Source organism: Trichosurus vulpecula, chromosome 3 (genome assembly GCF_011100635.1).
Source record: "Trichosurus vulpecula isolate mTriVul1 chromosome 3, mTriVul1.pri, whole genome shotgun sequence".
Taxonomy (NCBI): Eukaryota; Metazoa; Chordata; class Mammalia; order Diprotodontia; family Phalangeridae; genus Trichosurus; species Trichosurus vulpecula.
In genome coordinates, this window is record NC_050575.1 from 285,122,874 (window position 1) to 285,147,104 (window position 24,231).

At 35.9% G+C, this 24,231-nt stretch overlaps 1 protein-coding gene across 1 annotated transcript in view; it reads right to left on the minus strand.

Annotated features, from left to right (window-relative positions):
* Positions 1 to 1,129: 1,129 nt before the first annotated feature.
* LOC118841528 (adipocyte plasma membrane associated protein) overlaps positions 1,130 to 24,231 on the minus strand; it is a 51,423-nt gene continuing 28,321 nt past the window's right edge. The window contains exons 5-9 of the mRNA XM_036749034.1: positions 23,425 to 23,541; positions 18,675 to 18,849; positions 11,371 to 11,505; positions 10,192 to 10,384; positions 1,130 to 6,625 (exon numbers count right to left, since the gene is read on the minus strand). Coding sequence (XP_036604929.1) covers positions 6,416 to 6,625; positions 10,192 to 10,384; positions 11,371 to 11,505; positions 18,675 to 18,849; positions 23,425 to 23,541 — 830 coding nt within the window. The 3' untranslated portion in view covers positions 1,130 to 6,415. The remainder of the gene's footprint in view (positions 6,626 to 10,191; positions 10,385 to 11,370; positions 11,506 to 18,674; positions 18,850 to 23,424; positions 23,542 to 24,231) is intronic.

Consider the following 24,231-nt stretch of genomic DNA (forward strand, 5'->3'; position numbering starts at 1 on the left):
CAAAGAAAACTACTTGCCAGTAATATTTTGAGATGTGTCAATATTTACAAAAATATACAGGTAAACTATGGGTTATTTTTTAAGCCAGCAGAACATGCCTACTACTTATATTACTAACCAAGATGCTTTAATTCTCTTTCCCCCCAATATGTAATAGAAAAAGGGAAAAGTAAAGCAACTTGGAGATATTAAAATTTTATATACACTCAAGTAGGTAGTATGTTATTTAGATAATTTCTTAGACCATTGTTTTTTCATTACTTACCAAGCAAAGAATGACTATTTTATCCAATAAACTGCGTACTTGTAAGATCAGATTTAAAACAAAAAGGGAATTTGAAAGCTATCAGGTCCAATCACTTAATTTTACAGATGACGAAACCAAGAAAGCAAATGATTAAGTAACTGTCCAATCATACAGCTAGTAAAAGTCTGAAGCAGCCTTATCCCTAAACAGATTTGCAGCAGAGTAATAGTTGGGAAACAAAATACCTGTAAACAGATGGTGTAGCTTCTTGTAAACAGCAGCAAATAAAGTGAACCAGCCATTACCAGAAAATCATACATTCCCCAAACTAAACTATATGCTCATTTTATTTTCACTCATTTAACAGCTACTGTTACTCAGTTATTTCAATACATAAGAGCCTATCTAATCCACTGAAGTTCCTATAATCTAACTACCAGAACAATTAACCTAGAATATTGTCTTTCATTAATGACCTCAAGGTGGCTAACATCAAAGCAAAACCTCTTATGTAACTCTCCTTTCCTCCATTCCCAGTGTCCCCATTAAATCAACATTTTATTAAAGTCCAAGTGATCAATATATCTCTCCAATATCCGTATATGTACACGCATACACACACACACACACACATGCTTGTATAAAACACATATAATAGTTATTTGTCTTTGGTGTTAGTATGTCATGAATTGCCCTGAAGAGGGCGAAATCATTCTTCCCTATGTTCCATAAAACTCCTAGTAGCCCTTACTACAACACTGAGGTGACCACAAATGACAAATAAATATTAATCGTAATTCTCTATCTACATGGCAAAATACAGCTAAAACTTGGAAAATATAAAAGTGCCATAATAAAATAAGACAAGAGACCACATCTAAGTAATTATCCCAATGGCCTTTAACTTTATTGGATGACATGATTTTAGGAGATGGTACAATACTAGAACTATCAGAAGCTACACAGTTTTAATATTTTAAATTATCTCACTATTAACAGGAGCATATAACATTTCAAATAACATCTAGAGGGCACAACAATTGGGTTGTATAACCATCACAACATGGAGTTGAAACACTCTAGTCAAAATTGATTGATCATTCAGGATATAGATACTTAAGGACTGGCTTCCACTACCCTGAGGGAACAGCTAAGATTAGCTTATCTTAACTGTGAAGAATTATGTAAGAAAGCCAAGGACCAGTAGATTCACTTGATTTGCCTCATCCAAAATAGCTGTTAAAAAAAATTAGTAATGAGAACAAAATATACAACCATAAACTTGCCACTCCATAACCTAGCCTTATGCTGAAAGACAAAAATTTATAGCAAGCACAGAGAAGAAAACCCCCAGAAAGTGACTCTTCTTTTTCCCTATTCTCAGAAGCCAGTCTGGTTCTGGCTCAGTTCAGGAAGAGGGAAACTAGAATAAGGAGGACACTGCATCATTCTGAATTTCAAGATCCCTAAAATTGTCTGAAGTCAATCCAAGATTTGGGAATGTGCTCGCCCGTCTGGTCCCAAACCAAACTAAAGCTTAATATTAGTCAAATCTGCTCTTCTTACTGTGGATGACTAATAAGGTAATCGTGACAGTATGTCCTTAAAAATTAAATTATAATAAGGCCATCTATCCAAACCTGCCTCACAGAATCATAGAATGTTAGAGATGGGAAAGACTTCAGAGATTTATGGAATCAAATCCCCTCATTTTTGTACATGAGAGAACTGAGGTCCAAAGAAGAGCGACTTGCGAAAAGCTATACAGCTAGTTAGTGGCAGTGATGTTACTAGAACCCAGACCCCCGATCCCTAATCCATTGCTCTTTTGACAATACTACACTGACTGGCCCTTATCAAGAATGCTTTGAAAATATAAGTCCAAATGTCTATCCTTTGGAAAACCACTGGAAGATGATATTGCCAACTTTCCACTAGAGAAATGATATTTTGGCATTTGGTTAAAATCAGAGATACTTCAAGTCTTTTTTAATCATTTCACACACGATGATTATAATAAAAGTAAAGGCTCAGTTTCAATTAGCTAGTTTTTCCACAAAGAGTTCATCCTATAAGTAACAGACATTTGTTCTAATATATGCCTATTTATTATTCCTTTCTAAAAATGGAAGTACAAACAGAAAGATAATATGGGAACCCCAAAAGGGATCCAAAGGAAATCAACCAGAAAGCAATTAAAGGTTTAAACGAAAAGAGACATTATGAGGAAATACTAAAGCAAAAAAGGTTTATTTCTCCCAGAAATGAGAAAATATTTGGGGGAGGGGAAGGAAGAGAATTAATCACAATCTTCAAATATGTATGAAGAGACAGTGTGTGAATGATGGCAAGCAGCTGTTCTTGCAAAAGGTTGATGCAAAAAGCATTATGCTTAAACTGCAGTGGGAGGAGTTTAAGTTTTGTATTAGGAAAACTCCTAAGTAGTACAGTTGTGAAATGTTACCATGTGTTACCAAGATATGAAACCCTTTGTGGAGATTTTTCAGGTAATAATGACAATTGACAATTATACAGCACATTTTAAAGTTGGTGAAGCCCTTTACGTACCTTCTCAGTCCTCACAACAGCCCTGTGAGATAGGTTCCATAGGTATTATCCTCATTTACGGATCAGGTAACTGAGCCTCAGCATGACTAAGTGACTTGCCCATTGTTACACACTTCACAAGTGTGAGAATTGGGATTTGAACCCAAGGCTTCCTGACTCCAAGTCTAGCACTCGATCCTCACTGCCTTTTTGTTCGTTGTTTGTCCTTCATTCTTGAGGAGGACCATGACATCGGGAAGGAGATGCCATGACTTGCAAATGATTTGGATTTAAGTGAGAGAGGGCTGTGCAAAGTCACCATCCTCACTGTCTCCTCCAGAGCCATCTGGGTCCAGTGGCAAGACATAGATCAAGACAACTGGAGGGCCCAAGATACAGTGAGAGACCTTGGCCTTTTTAATCTAAGGTCTTTCCCAGTTTTCAGTTTGAGGCAATGTCCATTCAGTGATTAAGACTTGGTAAGAAATGAAGATAAAAATGGCCTCTTTTACCTATTCAAAAAACAAATGGGAGGGGAAGACCCTCCAGGCTTAGATTAAAGGGACAGCTGTTTTACCAAAAACGTTCTTCACAGGGGCAAAAAGCTAATGGCCTTCATATTCCCCTAACTATGTAAAAAGAAAACAAAAATTCAGAGAAAAGGGGGTTGCCAGAAGAGAGGAAGAAATTTTGCCAGGTATAAACAACCAGGTAACTTGAAAATTACTTGATGATAGACTGCAATGCCTGTAAGCATATAAAAAAATGTAGGCATATACAAAGTTGTGACTCCCCTAATTTATAAATTTGGATATGACTTTTGGGAAAATTCTACTGGAGATCATGAAACTAGATGACTTTTAGGGTCCTTATAAAATTACAACACTGGTAGTATACATTTTGATATTACTCAGTTTGGCAGTTAATGGGGGTATAGGGCCTGAAATCAGCTTAACTAAATTTCATGGCTTCAATTCAAGAAACAATATCAATTACTGACTTTGTTTTTCACTCAACTATTTCCTCACCTTCCTTAGTTTTACAAGATGAATAGAATATCTATCCTAAAATGTGCAGTATCTCAAAACTGAAGTCTCTGACCCATAGAAAATTCTCTGGCCACTACTGTCTTCATAAAGAGACTCAAGCACTGGATTACATTAAAGCTAATTAACTGTAAAGTTACAGTAAAAACAAATCCTTTTGGTACAATATACACATAAAAACAGTCATGTTCAAACCTACTAAAGATTTTTTGGCTTTTTCCACCCATTCCAAATTTCTAAATAAAGCACAGGAAATAGCATCTTCAGCATGAAAGAGATACTGCAAATAAATATCTGTGGCAAAACTGGGACTCCTTTTCAAAAAATGGTGAATACCAGCATTCCTAGGCTTATTAATATTTGTGAAAATTAAGGCCTGAAAAACATAGATCTTCATCATCTATGTAGGATGCTAGAAATTGACAAAGGTAAAAGTAATTTGCTACACTAAAAAGTTAGCCCTTAAGCATAAATAAGATAGTGATTTAACATGCTACTATTAAATTGTTGTTTTGCAATTTTTTAAAAAGGGTTTGTGATTTCATGATGCACAAGGACTGTTAATTGTTTTATACAGTACCTGTCACATAAGAAATGCTAAATTGAAATAAACATTCCTCTATGCACTGAACACTCAAAAGTTCAACAGTCAATATTAATTATATGCTACATTATATAGCTTCATGGAGAGAAGATAGGATTTTACCTACCTCAATTTCCCATCAGCTTTCCTTACATAAAGAAGACAGTACATGAGCAATTCAACATAATGGATTAACATTATAACCCTACATCATAGTCGCCTAAGGGTATATTCAATATGAGGGCAGCCCAGTTTAAAAAAAAAAAGCTAGACAGTGATATAATTAGTACTTATTTGTTGTTGTTCAATAATTTTCAGTCATGTCTGACTATTCCTAACCCCATTTCTCAGCAAAGATACTGGAGTGGTTTGCCATTTCTTTCTACAGCAGGGTTAAATGACTTGCCCAGTCACACAGCTAAGAAGTGTCTAAGGCCAGATTTCAACTCCAGAAGATGAGTCTTCCTGCCTCCAGTTCTGACACTCTATCCACTGCACCACATAGCTGCCCAATCAGTACATATTGTTTGTTGTTCAGTCGTTTTTCAGTAGTATCCGCTCAATTAGTACATATAGTCTAAGTGAAAAATACAGCTATTTAAATTGTCAAACTTGAAAGCCACATTCTATTTAAAATAGTATCTTTCTCCAAAGCACTTCAGCAATTTCCCTAATACATGTTTATAATTGGAAGGCTTTGGAGAAAGAAAGAATAGAAAAGCAACATAGCTAGCTACAGGGCCACAAAGAATTAAGTCCATGGGGAGGAAAAGCAAATGATTTCAAGCAATTCTTCTAAACTGGGCTGCCTCTTGAAATATACCACAATTTCCCATGGAAGATAGTACTCTTCTCTTCAAGTAGCACTGTAACTATTAATTCCATACTAAATCTAACATTTCCCTCCTAAATAAAAATATGTTAACTGAAAACTGGCCTCCTGATAATAATGTGCAGAACTTAATTCTCAGACATTGTTATAATAATTACACTCTATAATAAAATAATTTTCTGGGTGACACAGTCAAAAAAGTCAAATAGCAGAAAAGCAAATTTAATATATTCATTATTACATAGTTCTTATTCCTGTACTTTGCCATTAATTTAAAAGACAACTACTTGTCAAAGTGGTAAGCAATGCAAACATGACATTGGAACATAGTGATTTCAACCATGTCTGCAGGTGGAAACAATATAAAGGCAAACAAATCATGTTCTAAAGAAATCACTGTTGGAATGAATCTGTTAGGTGAAATTATAATAGGTAGTTTTTAGAAAGAGACATTGGTATTGACTCTTGGTTGTTATTGAAATAAATTGACTTTCACCAGAGAACCTTCTTGCAGCACCTAACCTTTATATAGTTGAAAGGAACTGAGGTATCCTAAAAGCCTTTAGTGCCCCTCAAGAGGCAAAGCTTTAACTACCTAAAAGCCTAGCAAAACAAAACACTTCAGCTGTGCAGAGGGTGCCTTTTGGATTGTTGCAATCAGTGTTCAAGCATAAATCTTTATAATGTAACTCTTAACTTTCCATAGGTTCTTTCTGTGTATATCAAATCATCCCCTCCCAATGTAGTTATTAATCCTATTTCACAGGTAGCAAAGCTAAGGATGGAAGAACAGAACTAGTAGCAGAAATAAGTTCCTTAAACTGTTTAAGTATATAAAAGAATTCAAACTTCCCTAGAGAACTGCCACACAAGCAGATATTCTTGGATGAGAGAATTCTGTTACCTGAATTCCCAAAGCCACCATCTCATGCACTCGCCTTTAAAAAAGTAAACCAAGATGAAAAGATCCTACCATGGAAAACTAAGAAATGAGCAGAGTACTGTAGTATTCCCCTACTACTCTGTAAAGGGATGATGCTGAATATTGGTAGATGCATTTCCATGACTATGGGTAAAGGAACACCTCGGATACTGAGACCACTAAAATATTTGAGCAGGACAATTCCTAGAGCAGTAGCATTAGATTTCTTTGTGGTTGGTTAAAGGAGCTCAAGGTTAAGCTTGCAAAGAAAAGGAGATCTGAAGGAGCCCAAGTAAAGGTATCCATCCTGTTCATGCACTTCACTAATGTGGGCAGCAACCAGTCCATTGGGATCATGTAAACTTCTTCGGTAGGCTCCATTGTCTCCAAGTTCCAAGACAAGACTGTATCGAGGCACAAACTTCAACACTGTTTCCGGACTTAATAGCTAGAAAGGAAGCATATTAGAAGAAGACATTAGTTTCTAATTGATTCTATGGCTTATCTGATTTCTCACAATAGGTTCTTAATAGCTTAACTATAATTGTGTTGGTACTTAAGGGATCTCCAGACCAGTCAAAATGACGAGTACAAAATTATAAACTGGACAAAATGTATTAAAAAAGTAAATAAATAACTTCTACCAACTGGGTTCAAAAACAAATAAGATATGATTAGTTCACAGTGATCTATGGCAGCACATATGAATAAGAACAGCATAACTATTAATAATAACATGCTAAAACTGGATTAATAACAAGTATTAATCTATAAACAAGTATCAAATATAAACATTTTTTATCCACTTCTGCTTTAAAGACAGAGAAAGTTGTTAAGTTGGGAGGGATTCCACACCACACTAGCAATAAGGTGGTGGATCTTTGGTCATGGTGAATCTCAAATATCACCACCAAATTATAGGGGAAGAAATTTGTGTCAGTGGAGGGAGTACTCGACCCTGATGAAATTACAGAACCTTGACATATTGACAAAGTTTCCAGAATCACTGTTGAGATAACTGAAAACCATAATATTATATTGCATGAGGAACTCACCCACTATAGTAAGTAAAACATTATACATTGTTTTAATGGTAACTGCCAGTCCTAGTGCACTGGTACCCTGCAACTTTGAAATAAAAGAAAAACTTCCCTTTCGCCTACAACTCCCGACAACTCCTATTCCTGAAGCAACAGAAGTCTTAAGGACTCTGAAAAGGCCAGCATTCTAAAAAGTGACAGGACTGAATGTTGGGAAAGCAGGGAATAAAGCTTGCAAGCAAAATTGATTGATTATCTCTACTGGCTACTGCTGCTGGAATATACAATATACAGTACCTAGCATAGTAGGTAGGTTCCCAATGAGTAATTGTTGGCAAATTGCTTCTCAGGAGCTTAAGTCTTTTTTTAGAAATGTATTTTTTAAAGTAATATAAAAAAGTAAACACTTCCAGGGGGTATCCTTTTTTTTTCTAATTAGTGTTCTATAACAAATTTTAATCCCATAAAATGATTATTCGGTACAACACTATAAGCAAAACTAAATATATGTTACATCTTAAATGCATACATTACCATATATACAAGTATAAAACAGGATACTGGTTATTTTCCATTATGCTCTATTTTGCCAAGCAAACAGATATTTTCAATGCATTTTAAGAGTGGGCAATGATACATTATCCAGGCCAGCACAAGGAAATACAATGAAGAGGAGCTATCTTTTATAGAATCATAGATGCACACACTGAAAGCAATATTTCACATTATTTCATAATACCATGTAATTACAATGAAAGCCTTATCATGTACAAAGGGTGCAGGGAAAGGAAAACACTGAATTCTAAAATATTACTTAACATCTGAATCAGAGTATTTGAGGTTTCCAAAGTGCTTTCGCACATTATTTTAACTGTGACCACAACCTTGGAAAGTAGAAAGGATAAATATCATCCCTATTTTATAGAAAAGGAAACAGAAACACAAAAATTATATGACTTGCTCAAAGTCACCAACAAGGAAGGCAGTGACAAAGCTGAGACTAGAACCCATATCTGTAGGATACCTAGTTTATGTGGGTTTTTTTCTATTATATTTTTCATCCTGAGTTTCTCTAGTTGAAGGAAATATTAAACTTAAGTGCCAATATTGGGCCCATAAACAAAACAACAGTTTTTTCACAATTAACCAAATGGTAAATAATTTTTAGAAAATCCTTATTATAAATGTGATTCAAGTTTAGCATAGCTAATAAAATTTGGCAAACTGTGAAAATTTTAGCCTGATAACTGAATTTAATAAAAAACAGGAGTATCACAGAATGGGTCACATACAGATATTTTTTGCATATCCTCCTGGAGTATAGCTGGGTGGCACAGTGAATAGAGTGCCAAGCCTGGAGTCAGGAAAACTCATCTTCATAAGTTCAAATCTGGCCTCAGAAACTTACTAGGTGGGTGACCCTGGGCAAGTCACTTAATCCTATTTGCCTCAGTTTCCTCATCTATAAAATGAGCTGGAGGAGGAAATGGCAAACCACTCTGGTATCTTTGTCAAGAAAACCCCAAATGGGATCACAAAAAGTTGGACATGACTGAAACAACTGAACAGCAACATACTCTTGGAATTCATCATCTCATGAGACTAGGTACAGCTTGACACAACAGGTCATAGAACTGGGGCTACAAGAGGTCTCAGAGGTCTATCTAATTAAATCCCATAATCTTATAGAAGACAAAATGGAGGCCACAAGAAATGAAGTGATTTGTGGGTAATCATACAGGTAATAAATAGTGCGGCTGGGGTTCAAATCCAAGCCATCTATCTCCAAATCCATCTTCTTTCCACTCTAACACATGGTATAGTATAAATAGAACTGGACTAAGACTCAAGTGATCTATGGATACTCCTAGCTCTACCACTAATTTGTTCAGTTCTGGGCAAATTACTTAACCTACTTATGCATTAGTGTTCTCATCTTTAAAATGGAAATGTCAGTACCCTATCTATATCACATACATGTTGTAAGAATCAAAGCAAAGAAAAAACAAGAATTGAGTGCAATAATGAGCATGTTAATGCTGTGCAAAGTACAAGGTATTAGATAAATATGAGGTAGTGCTACTATTTTACACCACGTGAGGACTTTCACATGATAACTATGCTCATCAGTGGAGGGGAAGGGAAAGGAGAGGCTCTTTTGACATGTTTAACTCCAATCTCTACCAATAAACTAGAAGAGAGTGGGTGTAGTTTCACAGGTCCTGATGCTGCTACCTGTCAAAGGAGACTGGGAATCCCAACATAGTAAGAGTGTCAGAGGAGGCTAATGCTTCCACTCTCTGTAGCACAAAGCAGTGAGAAAATATAAGGATGGAGGGGACAAAACAATCCAATCCAATTAACATTTATTAAACACCTACTATCTGTAAGGCATTTTAGATCAAGTTTCAAGACCCAGTCTCAGGTTTTGAAAACCAAAGTTCTAGGTATCTACCTCTTAGATTGTAAGGGTACCTAAACCAAATGAAAAATAATGAAGTTAGTAGAACTGTTGAAAGGTTGGCTACTTCATGTCAGAAGTAAGAGGCTGGAGATTTCTAGTATAATGCCAACCAATTTTGCCAAATTTAGCATAAAATAAATTCTGTGTTTAAAGCATGAACATATGAATACACTATAATTATACAATGCTTTCCCCCCTATAGATTTCAATTTTGTCATCAGTCTGAAAATAACGTAAATGAGGAAACTGAGGAAGGATAGCTCATGTTTCAAACTGTACAACTTTATCCTTTCTGAAACCAAGTTGTTGTATTTTTCACCAGTTATTTTTTAATTTACTCCAGTCTTACACTTCATTTCCAATTTCTTTCACATGTTCACTTAAATTACTAAATTAATAGACAAAAAATTGTAAAACTATAAAAAATAGAACTTTTAGTGTTCAAATGGACCTTTAAGATCGCAACTGAGTATTTTTCCATTTGTTCACAGAACTAAAGATTTTAGTTACCTTAAAAATTAATCTTTTAATCCATGGTTTTTCTGCTAAGAAATCCATCATAGAAAACCCAGGATTGTGTCGAACAGTTGACATGGCGACCCAGTATCCTCCAGAGCTACTTGGTCGAATGTTATCTGGAAAACCAGGCATGTTTTCCACAAACATGTCTGCCCCACCTTTCATGAGCCCAGACACATAGAATCTGGAAGGAAAAAAAAAGCAATGAGAGAAATCAAGAGGCTTTATCCCAACCTGACCCTCAGGATAGGAAGCTAGGCTTACAGAAAACTGTAGCAACATCTAAATTTCCATTTTTTAAAAAGCCTTTTAAATATAAGCTATATTGGAACAGTGAAAAGAGTGCTGGATTTGGAATCAAGAGAACCAGAATTCAAATCCTGGGTTCATTGCTTTCTACCTATATGACCTTGGACAAGTCACTTAACTTCTTGGACCACAGTTTAACACCTGTAAAATGAGGTGGTTGGACTAGATATCTACTATAGTCCCATCCAGCTCTATAGACTTCTGTGTTTCTTTGATTTCAAAGAAATACCTTTCCAACTATACATAACAGCGTATTAGAGGAAACGAAGTTATCATAAACCATGAATCTTTAGTCAAAAGTAAAAGAGCACAAAGGAAGGAATCAGGGAAAGAACTGAATTGGCAGGCCAGAAAGAAGATCTGTTATGAAGCAATAGCCTTAACCTGAGTAGGATCTTACAGGAACAAATTTTCAACATAATTTTAAGAAATTTTCATTGTTACTCAGTTGTTTCAGTCATGTCTGACTCTTCATGACCCCACTTGGGGTTTTATTGGCAGAGATACTGGAGTGGTTTGCCACTTCCTTCTCCAGCTTACTTTACAGATGAGGAAACTGAGGCAAACAGAGTTAAGTAACTTGCCTAGGGCCATACAGCTAGTAGGTATCTATCTGAGGCCAGATCTGAACTCAGGTCTTCCTGACTCCAGGCCCAACACTCTATCCACTGAGCCATCTAGCTACCACATATATAAAAAATAGGGGATAGAAAATAAAGGATAATACGGTAAAAAAAAAAGTGATCCCATTTTTTAATTTAATACTAAAATATTATCAGTGAGTATTTGATAGGAACATACTAATAAAGTAAAAAGTAGAACAAGTAATCCTCATTATCCCATCCCACAAGTTTCACACACCTTCTTATTCTTGCCATAGTAGTTTCTGCCACCAGAACAAAATCTTCAGCAGGAGACAGCTGGACTCCATTAGGGAACCTTAATCCCTCCATTAAAACCTTTACTTCTCTTGTTACAGTATCATATTCTAGCAATCTGAAAAACAGTAATAAATGAATTGGCAATAAATAAACATTCCCTGCGATAATAAAAGAACAGGGATAAATGGTATTTGATGATGTTTTTAGTATCCTGCTCCCCCTACTGGGCACTTTAGGATATTGATCTGATACTGAAATTCATTCACATCTCAAGGTGAGCTGGGTTCAAATACCTGATTCATTTCCAGATTAGCACCAAAGATAAAAGTTTGGAGCCAAGAGACTACGACTATTCCACAACAGTATCAAACCCAGAAGAGCTTCCACAGGTTCTCCAGCTACCTTAAGAGATTTTTTTCCAAGCCAAGAGATATCCAAGGTTTCCAGAGCAAATCAGACACAAATTTAAGAAGACATTTAATGAATGGTTATTGTACTTCTCTACCATCATTACAAGAGTGTCTTCACAAAGTAATTCAAAGTGTTCCATTTCTTCAGTAAATCAGAAACATATCTTCTCCCCTCATCTAAATAGAATGTTGTCAGCATTTTCCCAGTTCTTCTCATTAGAGGGGTTTTCTATACTATCTATCCTACATCTTGTCAATGCTGTCTACCAAAATCTACCCTCAAAACAGAAAGAAAGAGACAGAGACAGAGACACTGTTGTTGAAATACCTGTTGTTGAAATATCTGTTGTATCCCTGGAATAAACCCAAATAATCCAAAATAATGTTAGACTCTCAGAAGCGCTTGAGCACAGGGAGGACCTGAACATCAAAATAAGCTTTTTTTCTATCCCACTGCAGAAGATTCCTGAACTTGGTCCGAATACAAATTAGCATCAAAGCCATACTGAAAAATCTTCAACTCTAGAATTTTGTGGATGCTCAATTATGAGGTCAATGAAAAAGTTGCTTTGGTTCTACTATGTCAGGGAGTGGTTGAGATTTCTGTAATTTGTAGCTTCTGTTCAGCTGTTAACTGCCACTATCATCTGATGAGATTTGCATTTCCATAATAAACCATAGTTTCACCCACCAAAAGAGGGTTCATTATCTCACTTATTGCATCAAAAGCTTGCTTAGAATATTCAGAGGATTTTTAAAAAATAGAATCTTTTTGCACTACAAATGTCCTTTTGCATGTTAAATGAAAAAAAAATCCCAATATGTAAGGGAAAATACATAGAGGGAAGTCTCTAATGGCAACATTTCAAGATCACATGAATCTCAGCAAGTTTCTGAGACTCCACAAAACAGAGAGACAGGCTGCTGAGCAGAGATGAAACAAGTGGATCCTCTGAGCATAGATCAATTGCTGCATAGGCGTACTCACATACAGCTATGTTCAGTTTGATTCCAAGAGCTCTTTTGCCATTCCCTTTTCACACCAGATATGATTCTTAGTGGAAATTTTCTCCTTCATTTTCCCCACTAATTGCTTCAAAATGGAATCCTAATTCCTGTAACGTACATGTAGAAATTGCTTTCCTTAATCCTTTTTTAAGTGTTTTAGTCCCAATTAAATGTTTTACTTTAACCAAAATTTTTTAAAGGCTCCTGTGTTTGATTTTGTAGAACAAGATGTGGTTTTAGAAGCTCTTCTTAAACAAAATGTCTCCAATTCAAATGTTTAGATTATGTAAGATTCCTTGACAGATCAAACAATCTTTGACAGGTGCAATTACACAACAATCCTCCAAATATCAAGTAAGGAATAAAACCAGGGCATTTTAGAACCATCAAAAGTGTTCATCATTTTCACAGAAGATGACCAATTTAGAATATAAATATTAAGGAAATTACTTATATATGATGATATTCTCCAAATGCTGCTCTTTGCAGATGGCACCATGCTAATTACATTAAGTGCTGAATAGTACACATAGCTTTCTCAAAAAAATAATCCTCTAAAAGTCAAAAGAGATGTGCCTAATAGTTCAGGTGGGAAAACCAAATAAATGACAAATGTGCGTTACCCAGGCAACAAGACACAGTTGGATAGGCAGCCCACTAAGGTAGCCCATCCCTGCAAATATCTTGGCACTGTAGATGGACAATAAGCTAAGCCCAGAATTGAATAAGAATATGATAAGTATATGGATTGCATTTATGAAATGGTACTGCACCTTCAATGATTCCAAGGTGTGCCCAAGCCCCAAACCCCACCTTTTTAACATCATCTGCCTTGCTTTATGATTGACTCACAGAATACCATATATTTAAAAAAATCAGACTTACAGGGTACCAAAAAGGCAATGGGAAGATGTATGGTGGGTATAAGAAGGCTGTAACACATGGACAAGAATGACTTGCAAGAAGTGGAGTGATTACACAGTGAGGTAGGCCAAGAATGTGGCAAGGATGAGGGATAAGAAATGGATAGCTCAAATGCTGCATGAGTACCAACGAAACATCTAAAGACCCAGAGGAAGATCTACAATGAGATGGCTAAGTCATCAATTAACACCAACAAAAATTTCACAGGACAAAATGTGGAAAGGTTGTAATCTGTACAGTTGGAAAAATAACCACTCTGAGAAATCATGCATCCACTGAAGTACTGTGCTCATATCACTGTATTTCCACTCTATTTTTCTGCTACGTAAGGAACTTCACTATATCCATGAATAAGTGTTGAAAGCCTGACCTCTTATTCTTAGGAATCTATATATAATTGAAGTTGCTAGTGAAGTAAGTCTTGCATAACATCTCGAGATAACAAAACTAGGTAACAAAAAGAAATACATAAAAGAATCTACAATTTAAGCATGTAAATACATCTGTAGGATTCTTGCATAATCTGACTTGCCAAGAGAATTCAAATCTCATGCTTTTAACTAGCTCTAAAAATTAGTCATAATGGAACTGGTCCCCAATTCACAGTTTCGTTATAGAAATATCTTTGCCCTAGGATTAATAATTAAATAATTAAAGGCAACAACCTTGTATGTCTGGCTTTGTGTCCTCTCCCCCTTCAAATAATTGTTTTTGGACTAGCTGTCATACATATATGAAATCATAAGCAAAGAACTGCTGAAGTATAGCCCAACACCATGACTGTCCATTTCTTCATACCCAATGATTTCATACCTTACCTATGTCAATCTTATATGGAGATAGGCTAAAACAGACAAAATTGACAGAGATGGCTAGTATGCTTGTGATGGTCTTAGACAGTTACACCCATATTAGTTCTACAAAAAAGTCACATTTTCTATCTTATCACCACACGAGCCTTCTCCAAGGCTATACATTCCAGGTAGCAGACAATAAATGCTTCCAACCAAACAAATTAAATAATTGTAAGTAAGACTATAAAACACAGTGTACACAGAGCTCTGCTTGCCAAAAAAGAAGCGAATATAGTGTTTCACCAACAGCAATGTGAAAACTTTATTCAGAAACATAAATCACAGGGGAAAAGATGCCTATTTTAATTTTATCCCTTCAAGGGAAAGGTAAGATTTTCTTGTTTCATTGTCTTTTTTCCACAATTACTACCTATTAACAAAACCAATTAGAGACCTGTCTCAAAAGCTGAAATGTTTCCTTCAGAAATGTTCCAAAGGAGTTATGAATGGGACCAACCCTTCTGAAAAGTAATATAGAAATATATCTATAATATAAAGTTATTAAAATGTTCAAACCTGGGAGTGGAGCCAAGATGGCAGCTGGAAAGCAGGGACTAGCGTGAGCTCCTCCCCGAGTCCCTCCAAAAACCTATAGAAAATGGCTCTGAACCAATTCTAGAACTGCAGAACCCACAAAACAGCAGAGGGAAGCAGGGCTCCAGCATAGGACAGCCTGGATGGTTTCTGGGTCAGGTCTATCGCACACGGAGCTGGGAGCTGGGAACGGAGTGGAGCAGAGCCCAGCGTGAGCGGCTCGGACCAACCAGGCCGGGAGCCGGGCGGAGCGGGCCCTAGCGCCCTGAATCAGTGAGCTGCAGCAGTTACCAGACTTCTCAACCCACAAACACCAAAGACAGCAGAGAAGGTTAGTGGGAAAAGCTGTGGGAGTGGAAGGAGTTCGTGGTTCAGCCACCACCCCCGGGGCAGCAGAGGTGGGGCAGCAACAGCTGCAGTTGCTTCTGGCCCCAGGCCCACCTGGTGGGAGGAATTAAGTGGTGGATCAGAGCAGGAGTGTACAGCCTGCTGAAGATCTAAGCCCAGCCTGGGTTGGGGGTTCTTGGGGAAGGAGGAGTGCTGGTGTGGCAAAGCTGGCACATCCCCCCCCAAATGTGGAACATAGAACTCTTTAGTCTACAAGCAGTCATACCCCACTGAAAAACTCAAGGGTCAAGTTAGTTGGTTGGGAATACAGCCAGACAGCGAAAACACACCCAGATTCATTCTCAGACTTTGGATTCTTTCTTTGGTGACAAAGAAGACCAAAACATACAGCCTAAAGAAGTCAACAAAGTGCAAGAGCCTACACCAAAAGCCTCCAAGAAAGACATGAACTGGTCCCAGGCCATGGAAGAGCTCAAAAAGGATTTGGAAAAGCAAGTTAGAGAAGTAGAGGAAAAATTAGGAAGAGAAATGAGAAGGATGTGAGAAAACCATGAAAAACAAGTCAATGGCTTGCTAAAAGAGACCCAAAAAATGCTGAAAAATACACTGAAGAAAACAATACCTTAAAAAATAGACTAACTCAAATGGCAAAAGAGCTCCAAAAAGCCACTGAGGAGAAGAATGCCTTGAAAGGCAGAATTAGCCAAATAGAAAAGGAGGGCCAATGGACCACTGAAGAAAATACTACCTTAAAAATTAGATTGGAGCAAGTGGAAGCTAGTGACTTTATGAGAAATCAAGATATTATAAAACAGAACCTAAGGAATGAAAAAACGGAAGACAATGTGAAATATCTCATTGGAAAAATCACTGACCTGGAAAATAGATCCAGGAGAGATCATTTAAAAATTATTGGACTACCTGAAAGCCATGATCAAAAAAAGAGCCTAAATATCATCTTTCAAGAAATTATCAAGGAGAACTGCCCTGATATTCTAGAGCCACAGGGCAAAATAGAAATTGAAAGAATCCATCGATCACCTCCTCAAATAGATCCCAAAAAGAAATCTCCTAGGATTATTGTCGCCAAATTCCAGAGCTCCCAGATCAAGGAGAAAATAGTGCAAGCAGCCAGAAAGAAACAATTTGAGTATTGTGGAAACATAATCAGAATAACACAAGATCTGGCAGCTTCTACATTAAGAGATTGAAGGGCTTGGAATGTGATATTCCGGAGGTCAATGGAGCTAGGATTAAAACCTAGAATCACCTACCCAGCAAAACTGAGTATCATGCTCCAAGGCAAAATATGGACTTTCAATAAAATAGAGGACTTTCAAGCTTTCTCAGTGAAAAGACCAGAGCTGAATAGAAAATTTGACTTTCAAACACAAGAATCAAGAGAAGCATGAAAAGGTAATCAAGAAAAAGAAGAAGGAAAAGAAATTGCAAGGGACTTACTAAAGTTGAACGGTTTTGTTTACATTCCTACATGGAAAGATGACGTGTATGATTCATGGGACCTCAGTATTAGGGTAGTTGAAGGGAATATGCATATATATATATATATATATATATATGTTTATGTATATATATGTACATATATATATATAAATAAGTGAATGTGTATGTATGTATATATGTATGTGTATATATATATATATATATATATAAAGAGAGAGAGAGAGAGGGAGAGAGTGGACACAGGGTGAGTTGAAGATGAAGGGAAGATATCTAAAAGAAATAAAATCAAATTAAAGGATGAGAGAGGAATATATTGAGAGAAGGAGATAGGGAGAGATAGAATGGGGTGGATTATCTCACATAAAGGTGGCAAGAGGAAGCAGTTCTGTGGGAGGAGGAGAGAGGGCAGGTGAGGGAGGAATGAGTGAATCTTGCTCTCATCAAATTTGGCCTGAGGAGGGAATACCATGCATACTCAATTGGGTATCTTAACTCACAGGTAAGAAGAGGGAAGAAGATAAAAGGGGGGGGGCGAGGGAGGGGAGGACAGATGGGGATGGAGGTAATCAAAAAGAAACACTTTCAAAAGGGGACAGGGCCAAGGGAGAAAATTCAATAAAGGGGAATGGGTTGGGAAGGAGCACAACATGAGTATTGTGGAAGGGTTATACATAATGATACACATGTGGCCTATGTTGAATTGCTTGACTTCTTAGGGAGGGTGGGTGGGAAGGGAAGAGGGGAGAGAATTTGGAACTCAAAGTTTTAAAAACAGATGTTCAAAAACAAAACAAAAAAAAAGTTTTTGCATGCAACTAGAAAATAAGATACACAGGCAATGGGGCGTAGAAATTTATCTTGCCCTACAAGAAAGGAAGGGAAAAGGGGATGGGAGGGGAGTGGGGTGACAGAAGGGAGGGCTGACTGGGGAACAGGGCAACCAGAATATACGCCATCTTGGAGTGGGCAGGAGGGTAGAAATGGGGAGAAAATTTGTAATTCAAACTCTTGTGAAAATCAATGCTGAAAACTAAATACGTTAAATAAATAAATTTAAAATTAAAAAAAAATGTTCAAACCCTTTAAACCTAGAGATCTCTCTAATAGGTGAACAATAGACTCATCTTCCCCAGGGAAGTCAAATACAAAAAGAAAGTCTCTCATTTGCACAATAAAATTTCCATAGAATCACTGCATGTGGTAGAAAAGAAATGAAAACCAAATAAATGGCTACAGACCAAAGAATGGTCAAACAAATTGTAGCACATGAATTTATTGGAATATTATTGTACTGTAAAAAAAATGAGAAGACACAAACTAAAGTGAAATAAGCAGAATCAGGAAAGCAATTTATGTAATGACTTCAACAGTATAAATGGATTTGTTTTTTATAATGAAACTGAATACTCTTGATAATTATAAAGACCAAGCTTGGCTCTAAAGAAGAGAAAATTCCTGAGAAGTAAAGGCCACAGATATGATGCACTATGTTTTATATTGTCATCAGATTCAGTTGATGGATTGGTTAGTTTGATCGAACTGCTTTTTTTTTCTTTCTTTTTTATTCATTGTTACAAGGGAAAGTTTTGCCTGGTAGGAGAAGTATACATTTAGAAATGATAGTGATGCAAAAACAACAGATGTCATCAATGTTTTTAATGCTCCAGAGGTTCTTTTAAAATGTATTAAGTTACTCTCCTTGACTTCTATAACTGAGTAGAACTACAGAGATAAACACTTACCGTCCATCATCTGTACCCTCCATAACCAAGAGCAGAAAGTCTCGTCTTTGCCATTTACTGCTAGAATCCGTAAAATAAATTTTCCTCCCATCTTGAGTAATTGTCAGATCATTCACAAATGACATTTTCTTTCCCTCAATGGGTATTTGGGAAGACAAGAGATGTTTCACTCTACCTGGATGGAAAAAATAATGCCTGGTTTCATCTTAAGCTTGATTTTTCCAAAAAAGATGATTTTTTAAAAAATTTTCATGTATTCATTTATTTATTTATTTTTAGTTTAGAACGTTCAATTCCACAATGTTTTGAGTTTTAAAATTTCTCCCCCTCTCTCAAGACAGCAGGCAATCTGATATAGGCTCTACATATACATTCACATTAAACATATTTTCACATTAGTCATGTTGTAAAGATTTAAAATCAATGGAATGAATCCCAAGAAAGAAGAAACAAAACAAAACAAAAAGGAGAGAGAGCAAATATTATGTTTCTATCTGCATTCAGACTCCAAAGTTCTTTCTCTGGATGTGGATAGCATTTTCCATCATGACCCTTTTGGAGTTGTCTTAGAACCTTGCATTGTTGAGAAGAGCCAAGTCTATCAGTTGGTCATTGCACATGTGGCTGTTACTGTGTACATTGTTCTCCTGGTTCTGCTCCCCTCACTCAGTATCAGTTCATATAAGTGTTTTCAGGTTTTTGTGAAGACCATCTGCTCCTCATTTCTTATAGCACAATAGTATTCCATTACATTCATATACCACAACTTATTCAGCCATTCCTCAATTGATAGGCATCCCTTCAATTTCTAATTCTTTGCCACCACAAAAATTGCTGCTATAAATATTTTGTACATGTGAGTCCTTTTCCCATTTGTATAATCTCTTTGGGATACAGCCCTAGAAGTGGTATTGAGGGTAAAAGGATATATACATTTTTATAGCCCTTTGGGCAGAGTTCCAGATTGCTCTCCAAAATGGTTGGATCATTTCACAATTCCACCAACAATGTGTTAGTGTTCCAATAAGAAAGATGATTTTTAAAACATAAACCTAATTATCTTCAAAAAGAAAAACTGGAATGAAATAGTTTGCCATGTAAATTAGAAGATTCACAATTCTGAAGACTTTTAGAAGTTTTTTCCTTAAGTACATCAAAATACAATAATATTCTTAGACCACTGTTATGGTAATTAGGGAAGAACTTTTTTTACTGTTTTCTCTTTTGGAATGCTGAGATAATCAAGTACCTTTGACGAGTTTTGCTTTTCAAATGTAATGGCAAGCAAAGCGTACTTTTTGTTGTCTTTGTTTCGAAGTGCTTCTCAGCACTAAGGAATCTTTGATTGAATCAGGAGTCTTTGATGACCTGCTTACCTCAAGGGAAGGCCTAAGTCACATGGGTTTGAGTCACATGGTTATGACGCCCTTTGACCCTGAAGAAGTGGATATAAACTCAGAGGTTAGCATTTTGCCTTTGGAGGCACACTCATTAAAAAAGGGCTGGCAACAGGCTACTGGCCTCTGGGTAGCTGTTGAAGCAGCCCCCCTCCCCCGGCTTTGAAAACCCAGATGTTGGTGCTTCTCTCTGGTAACTATGTATTGCTATAGATAGACTGATTTGTGTTTATTTGCTCTGTTTATATAATGTATGCTTGTAATTTCTGTTTGTATTCTCTCTGAAGTTCAGGATGCTGGCTTTTCCCCTGAACTAAGTGAATGATATATGTATGTTTAATTAAACTGAGATTGTTAACCCCTTAAAGTTGCTTTCCTTAGAAAAGCAGATCAAAGGACCTGTGCTAGCAGCTCTTCTGTGTGCTGGTGTTATTGGTCTTATGCCCCAACAGCAGCTGCTAGCAACATAAATTCACTAAAAGCACACATCCTACTTCCACTATGGCAAGGGTTCTTAACCTTGCATCTATAGGCATCCAAGGGAAGTGAAAATAGATTTCAGGTAGTCGGTATATCTTTATTTCAATAGAACTTATTTCCTTTGTAACCCTATCTATTTTATGTATCTAAAAGCATTACTATGAGGGTCAAATTGTCAAAGGGGTCCAAGACACACACAAAAAGGTGAGGCACTTTTTTTTTGATTTAGTGCCATTGGTATGAAAAAAATACATAATCACTGACTGTAGAAATTTTAAAAAAACAACTTAGTTTAAATTTGAGGAAGAAAACATTAAAAAAAACCCCCTTCATTTGTCTGCCTCTAAAATTCAAAGCAACCCCCAAAATTTGACAAATAAAACAAATTTTTTTAGCTTAAGGTCTATATTTTAGTGAATTAAGGGAAAAAAGATAGACATTGACATATACAAAGATATATGGAGAGAGATGTAGACATGCCTGCACAGAGACACAATGACAAAGTGATACCAAGAGAAAGAGACATTCATAAAATAATAGGACCATCTTGTGAACTTTCAGATTACTGAGGCTAAAAACCTTCATTTAACAAGCTGTTTTCACAAATGTAGCCTCCTTTGGTACTTGCCCTTCCAGATTTTACTAAGAACTACAGAATCCACCCCAGTGTTGGTAGTACAGGTGCCATGTGCAATGTCTTGCATATAAAGAGAAATAATTTAAGCTCCTTAAAGGCAAAACTGTTTTATTTAGTGTTTATCCACCCTCATACTCTCATCCCACTACAGACACACATACACACCCCAAGAAAATATGTGGTATAGTAGAGAGGCAGTCTTGAAGCCAGGAAGAACTGGGTTGAAGTCTTGACTCTGAAATATACTGGTTTGATGACCATGGAAAAGTTGTAGGCAACACTCTAAGTCCATAAATTGCAAAGGAAATGCCAACCTACATCAATATCTTAAGGCTATTAACTTAGAATCAGAGACTTGGAATTTAAAGGGACCTTAAAGATGACCTAGTCTAAACCCTTAGTTTATAGATGAGCAAACTGGGGCCCAGAAATTTTAAGCAGCTTGCCCAAGATTATGTAATCTTGTGATAGTTAATGTGGAACAGAACTAGGGTGTGACCACTGGTCTTCTGACTCCAAATTGTTACACACTTCTCACTATACCAAGTTGTCTCTTACTAATCAAGACACACAAAGGACCTATACAATGAATAAAATGATTTTGATGGAATTCAAGGGAGAACTGAACTGCTTATGACTAGATCTCCTAAATAAAGCAAAATGGCAATGCTTCCCAAACTAACTTGGAGATTTAATACAATATACAACATACAATATACAATATGCAAAATAGTGATGTTAGTCTATAGAATTAGACAAAGTCAAAGTAAAATTAATACTGAAAAATACAGACAATAATGTTGATAACTATGAAAAAGAATACTGGCAAAGGAGAAATAACAAAGCTAGATATTAAAATATAACATAAAATAATTTTTAAAATTATCTGGCACTGGAAAAAGAATACAGAGAACCCATTAATTGACCTCAATAAATATAAAAGATTACTGCTAGATAAATTCCTCAATTAAATACTAGGGAATGAAATCACTATTCATTAAAAACTTCTGGAAAAATTAGATAGTTGACAAAAAATGGGTTTGGATCCACTCCACATACCACAGTAAACTCTAACTGGATCAGTTATCTAAATACTTTTAAATCTTTAAAAAAAACTGAAAAAATAGAAACATTTATCTCACTATAGGGAGGAAGGACTTTTTAATCAATGTGAAAAAGTTATTGGAGACAAAAATGGGCTTGATTACACAAAGGAAAAAGAATTTTTAACAGTTAAAAAAAACCCTCTAAAATTAAAAGAAAAATTAGATTGGAAAAATTATTAGCAGTAAATAAAGCCTGGCATCTAGAATGCATAAAAAATTAATGCATAAAAATAAGAGTAATAATATTGCCCTACTAATTACTACCAGTAATATTACTAATAATAGTCAAAGAGAATAAGTGGACAGCTTATGAAAGAATAAATATAAATTGGTAATAACTATATGAAAAAGCTCAAAATTCCCAAAATAATCAGAGGAAAAGAAAATTAAGACAACCTGCATATATAAACCTATACTCCCTAGGATAGCAATTTTTTAAAAATCCAATTTTGGTTGGTCTGTGGAGAAACAATTTGTAAAACTATATGCTACTTCAAACATTTTGGAGAGCAACATGGCAATATGCAATTAGAACCTCAAAAGAGATCATACCTTTCAACCCAGTGATCTCACTGATAGGGCTCTATCCCCAAAACACCATGAAAGGACCTAGATGTATAAAAACATTCACAGCTACTCTATTCACAATACTTTTAAAAAATAAAATACTGGAAACATATATGACCAATATTTAGAGAACAGCTGAATAAATCATAGAAATTATGGAGCTATAAAAATCAATAAATATGAAGCACACAAAGATTAAATGTCTATATGAGAACATGCAGAGAAAAAAAATCAACAAGACCAGAAATTTATATACAGTACCTAAACTATATTTTTAAAAAAGGAAAGAAGGAAAACAGAACCAAAAGGGGTACAACTTCAGGGCAGGCCATTGAAGGGACATAGAACAAACTTATTTTGTCATTTTTACCTGTTTATAATTTTAAAAATGAAATGTTGCAATGAATCGTTATAGGTTAATGATTTATATATATTCAAATGAATGAGAAAATATTACAGAATGATTTGTTATGATTGAAATTCTAATGCAAGTCAAGGAATACAAAGTTAATTCAAAGCAAAGTTTGAGGTTACCAAAATAATTATAAGGGGTCACAGCATACCTGTACTGGGATCCACTTCAAATATTCCCTGGTAAGCATCTAACACAAAAAGTGTACCATTAGGTCCAACTCGTATGCCAAGAGGCCTCCCACAAGTAGGCTCATCTTCTCTGGTTTCTATGAAGACAAATGGAAAGGAACATTAATTCTCAATCCAGAATTTTAACCACAGCAGATTATCTTCCATAGTATCTTCATTACTACTCTTTTCCTACACATAATACCAATAAAAGACTAATTATGGTATAAAGTTATGGTTTCACCTGTTTAATGTTGCCTTGCCAGCTCAGTCATGATCTCTGCACAATACATCGACTTTTTACAAGGGTGAGAATGTGCTTAGCAATAACCATCACTATTTAGCTTCATCTTTGTCTCGGGATTTTCAGACTTTTCTCAGTTAATAAAATAAGTTAGTGACAGCCTCCAAAAGCTACCATTTATCTTAGTGGGCTATACCATTGCCCTAACCTAAAGAACTTTTTTCTACTAATCAGAAAATGTAAAACTAATCTTTTAAACATAGTTCCATGTCAGTCTACGGATCTATTTTTCTCTCTTTGTAAAGGTAATTTACCAAACCTACAACAATCGGTATTTAAGTGTTCAATTTCTATTTTCAAAAGCTGAATCATTTTGCAACATTTTCCCGTTTCAAATAGGCTTTCAGCTCTGTACAGAGTAATGTAACAACTACAGTGCCATCCAAAAAAGACAAAGGATTTAGGTGGCAATACTGAAGTCTAGATTGAGTATGAGGTTCACAGAGAATGATTATTGGTCCATGAAAATGAACAATGCAGTAGA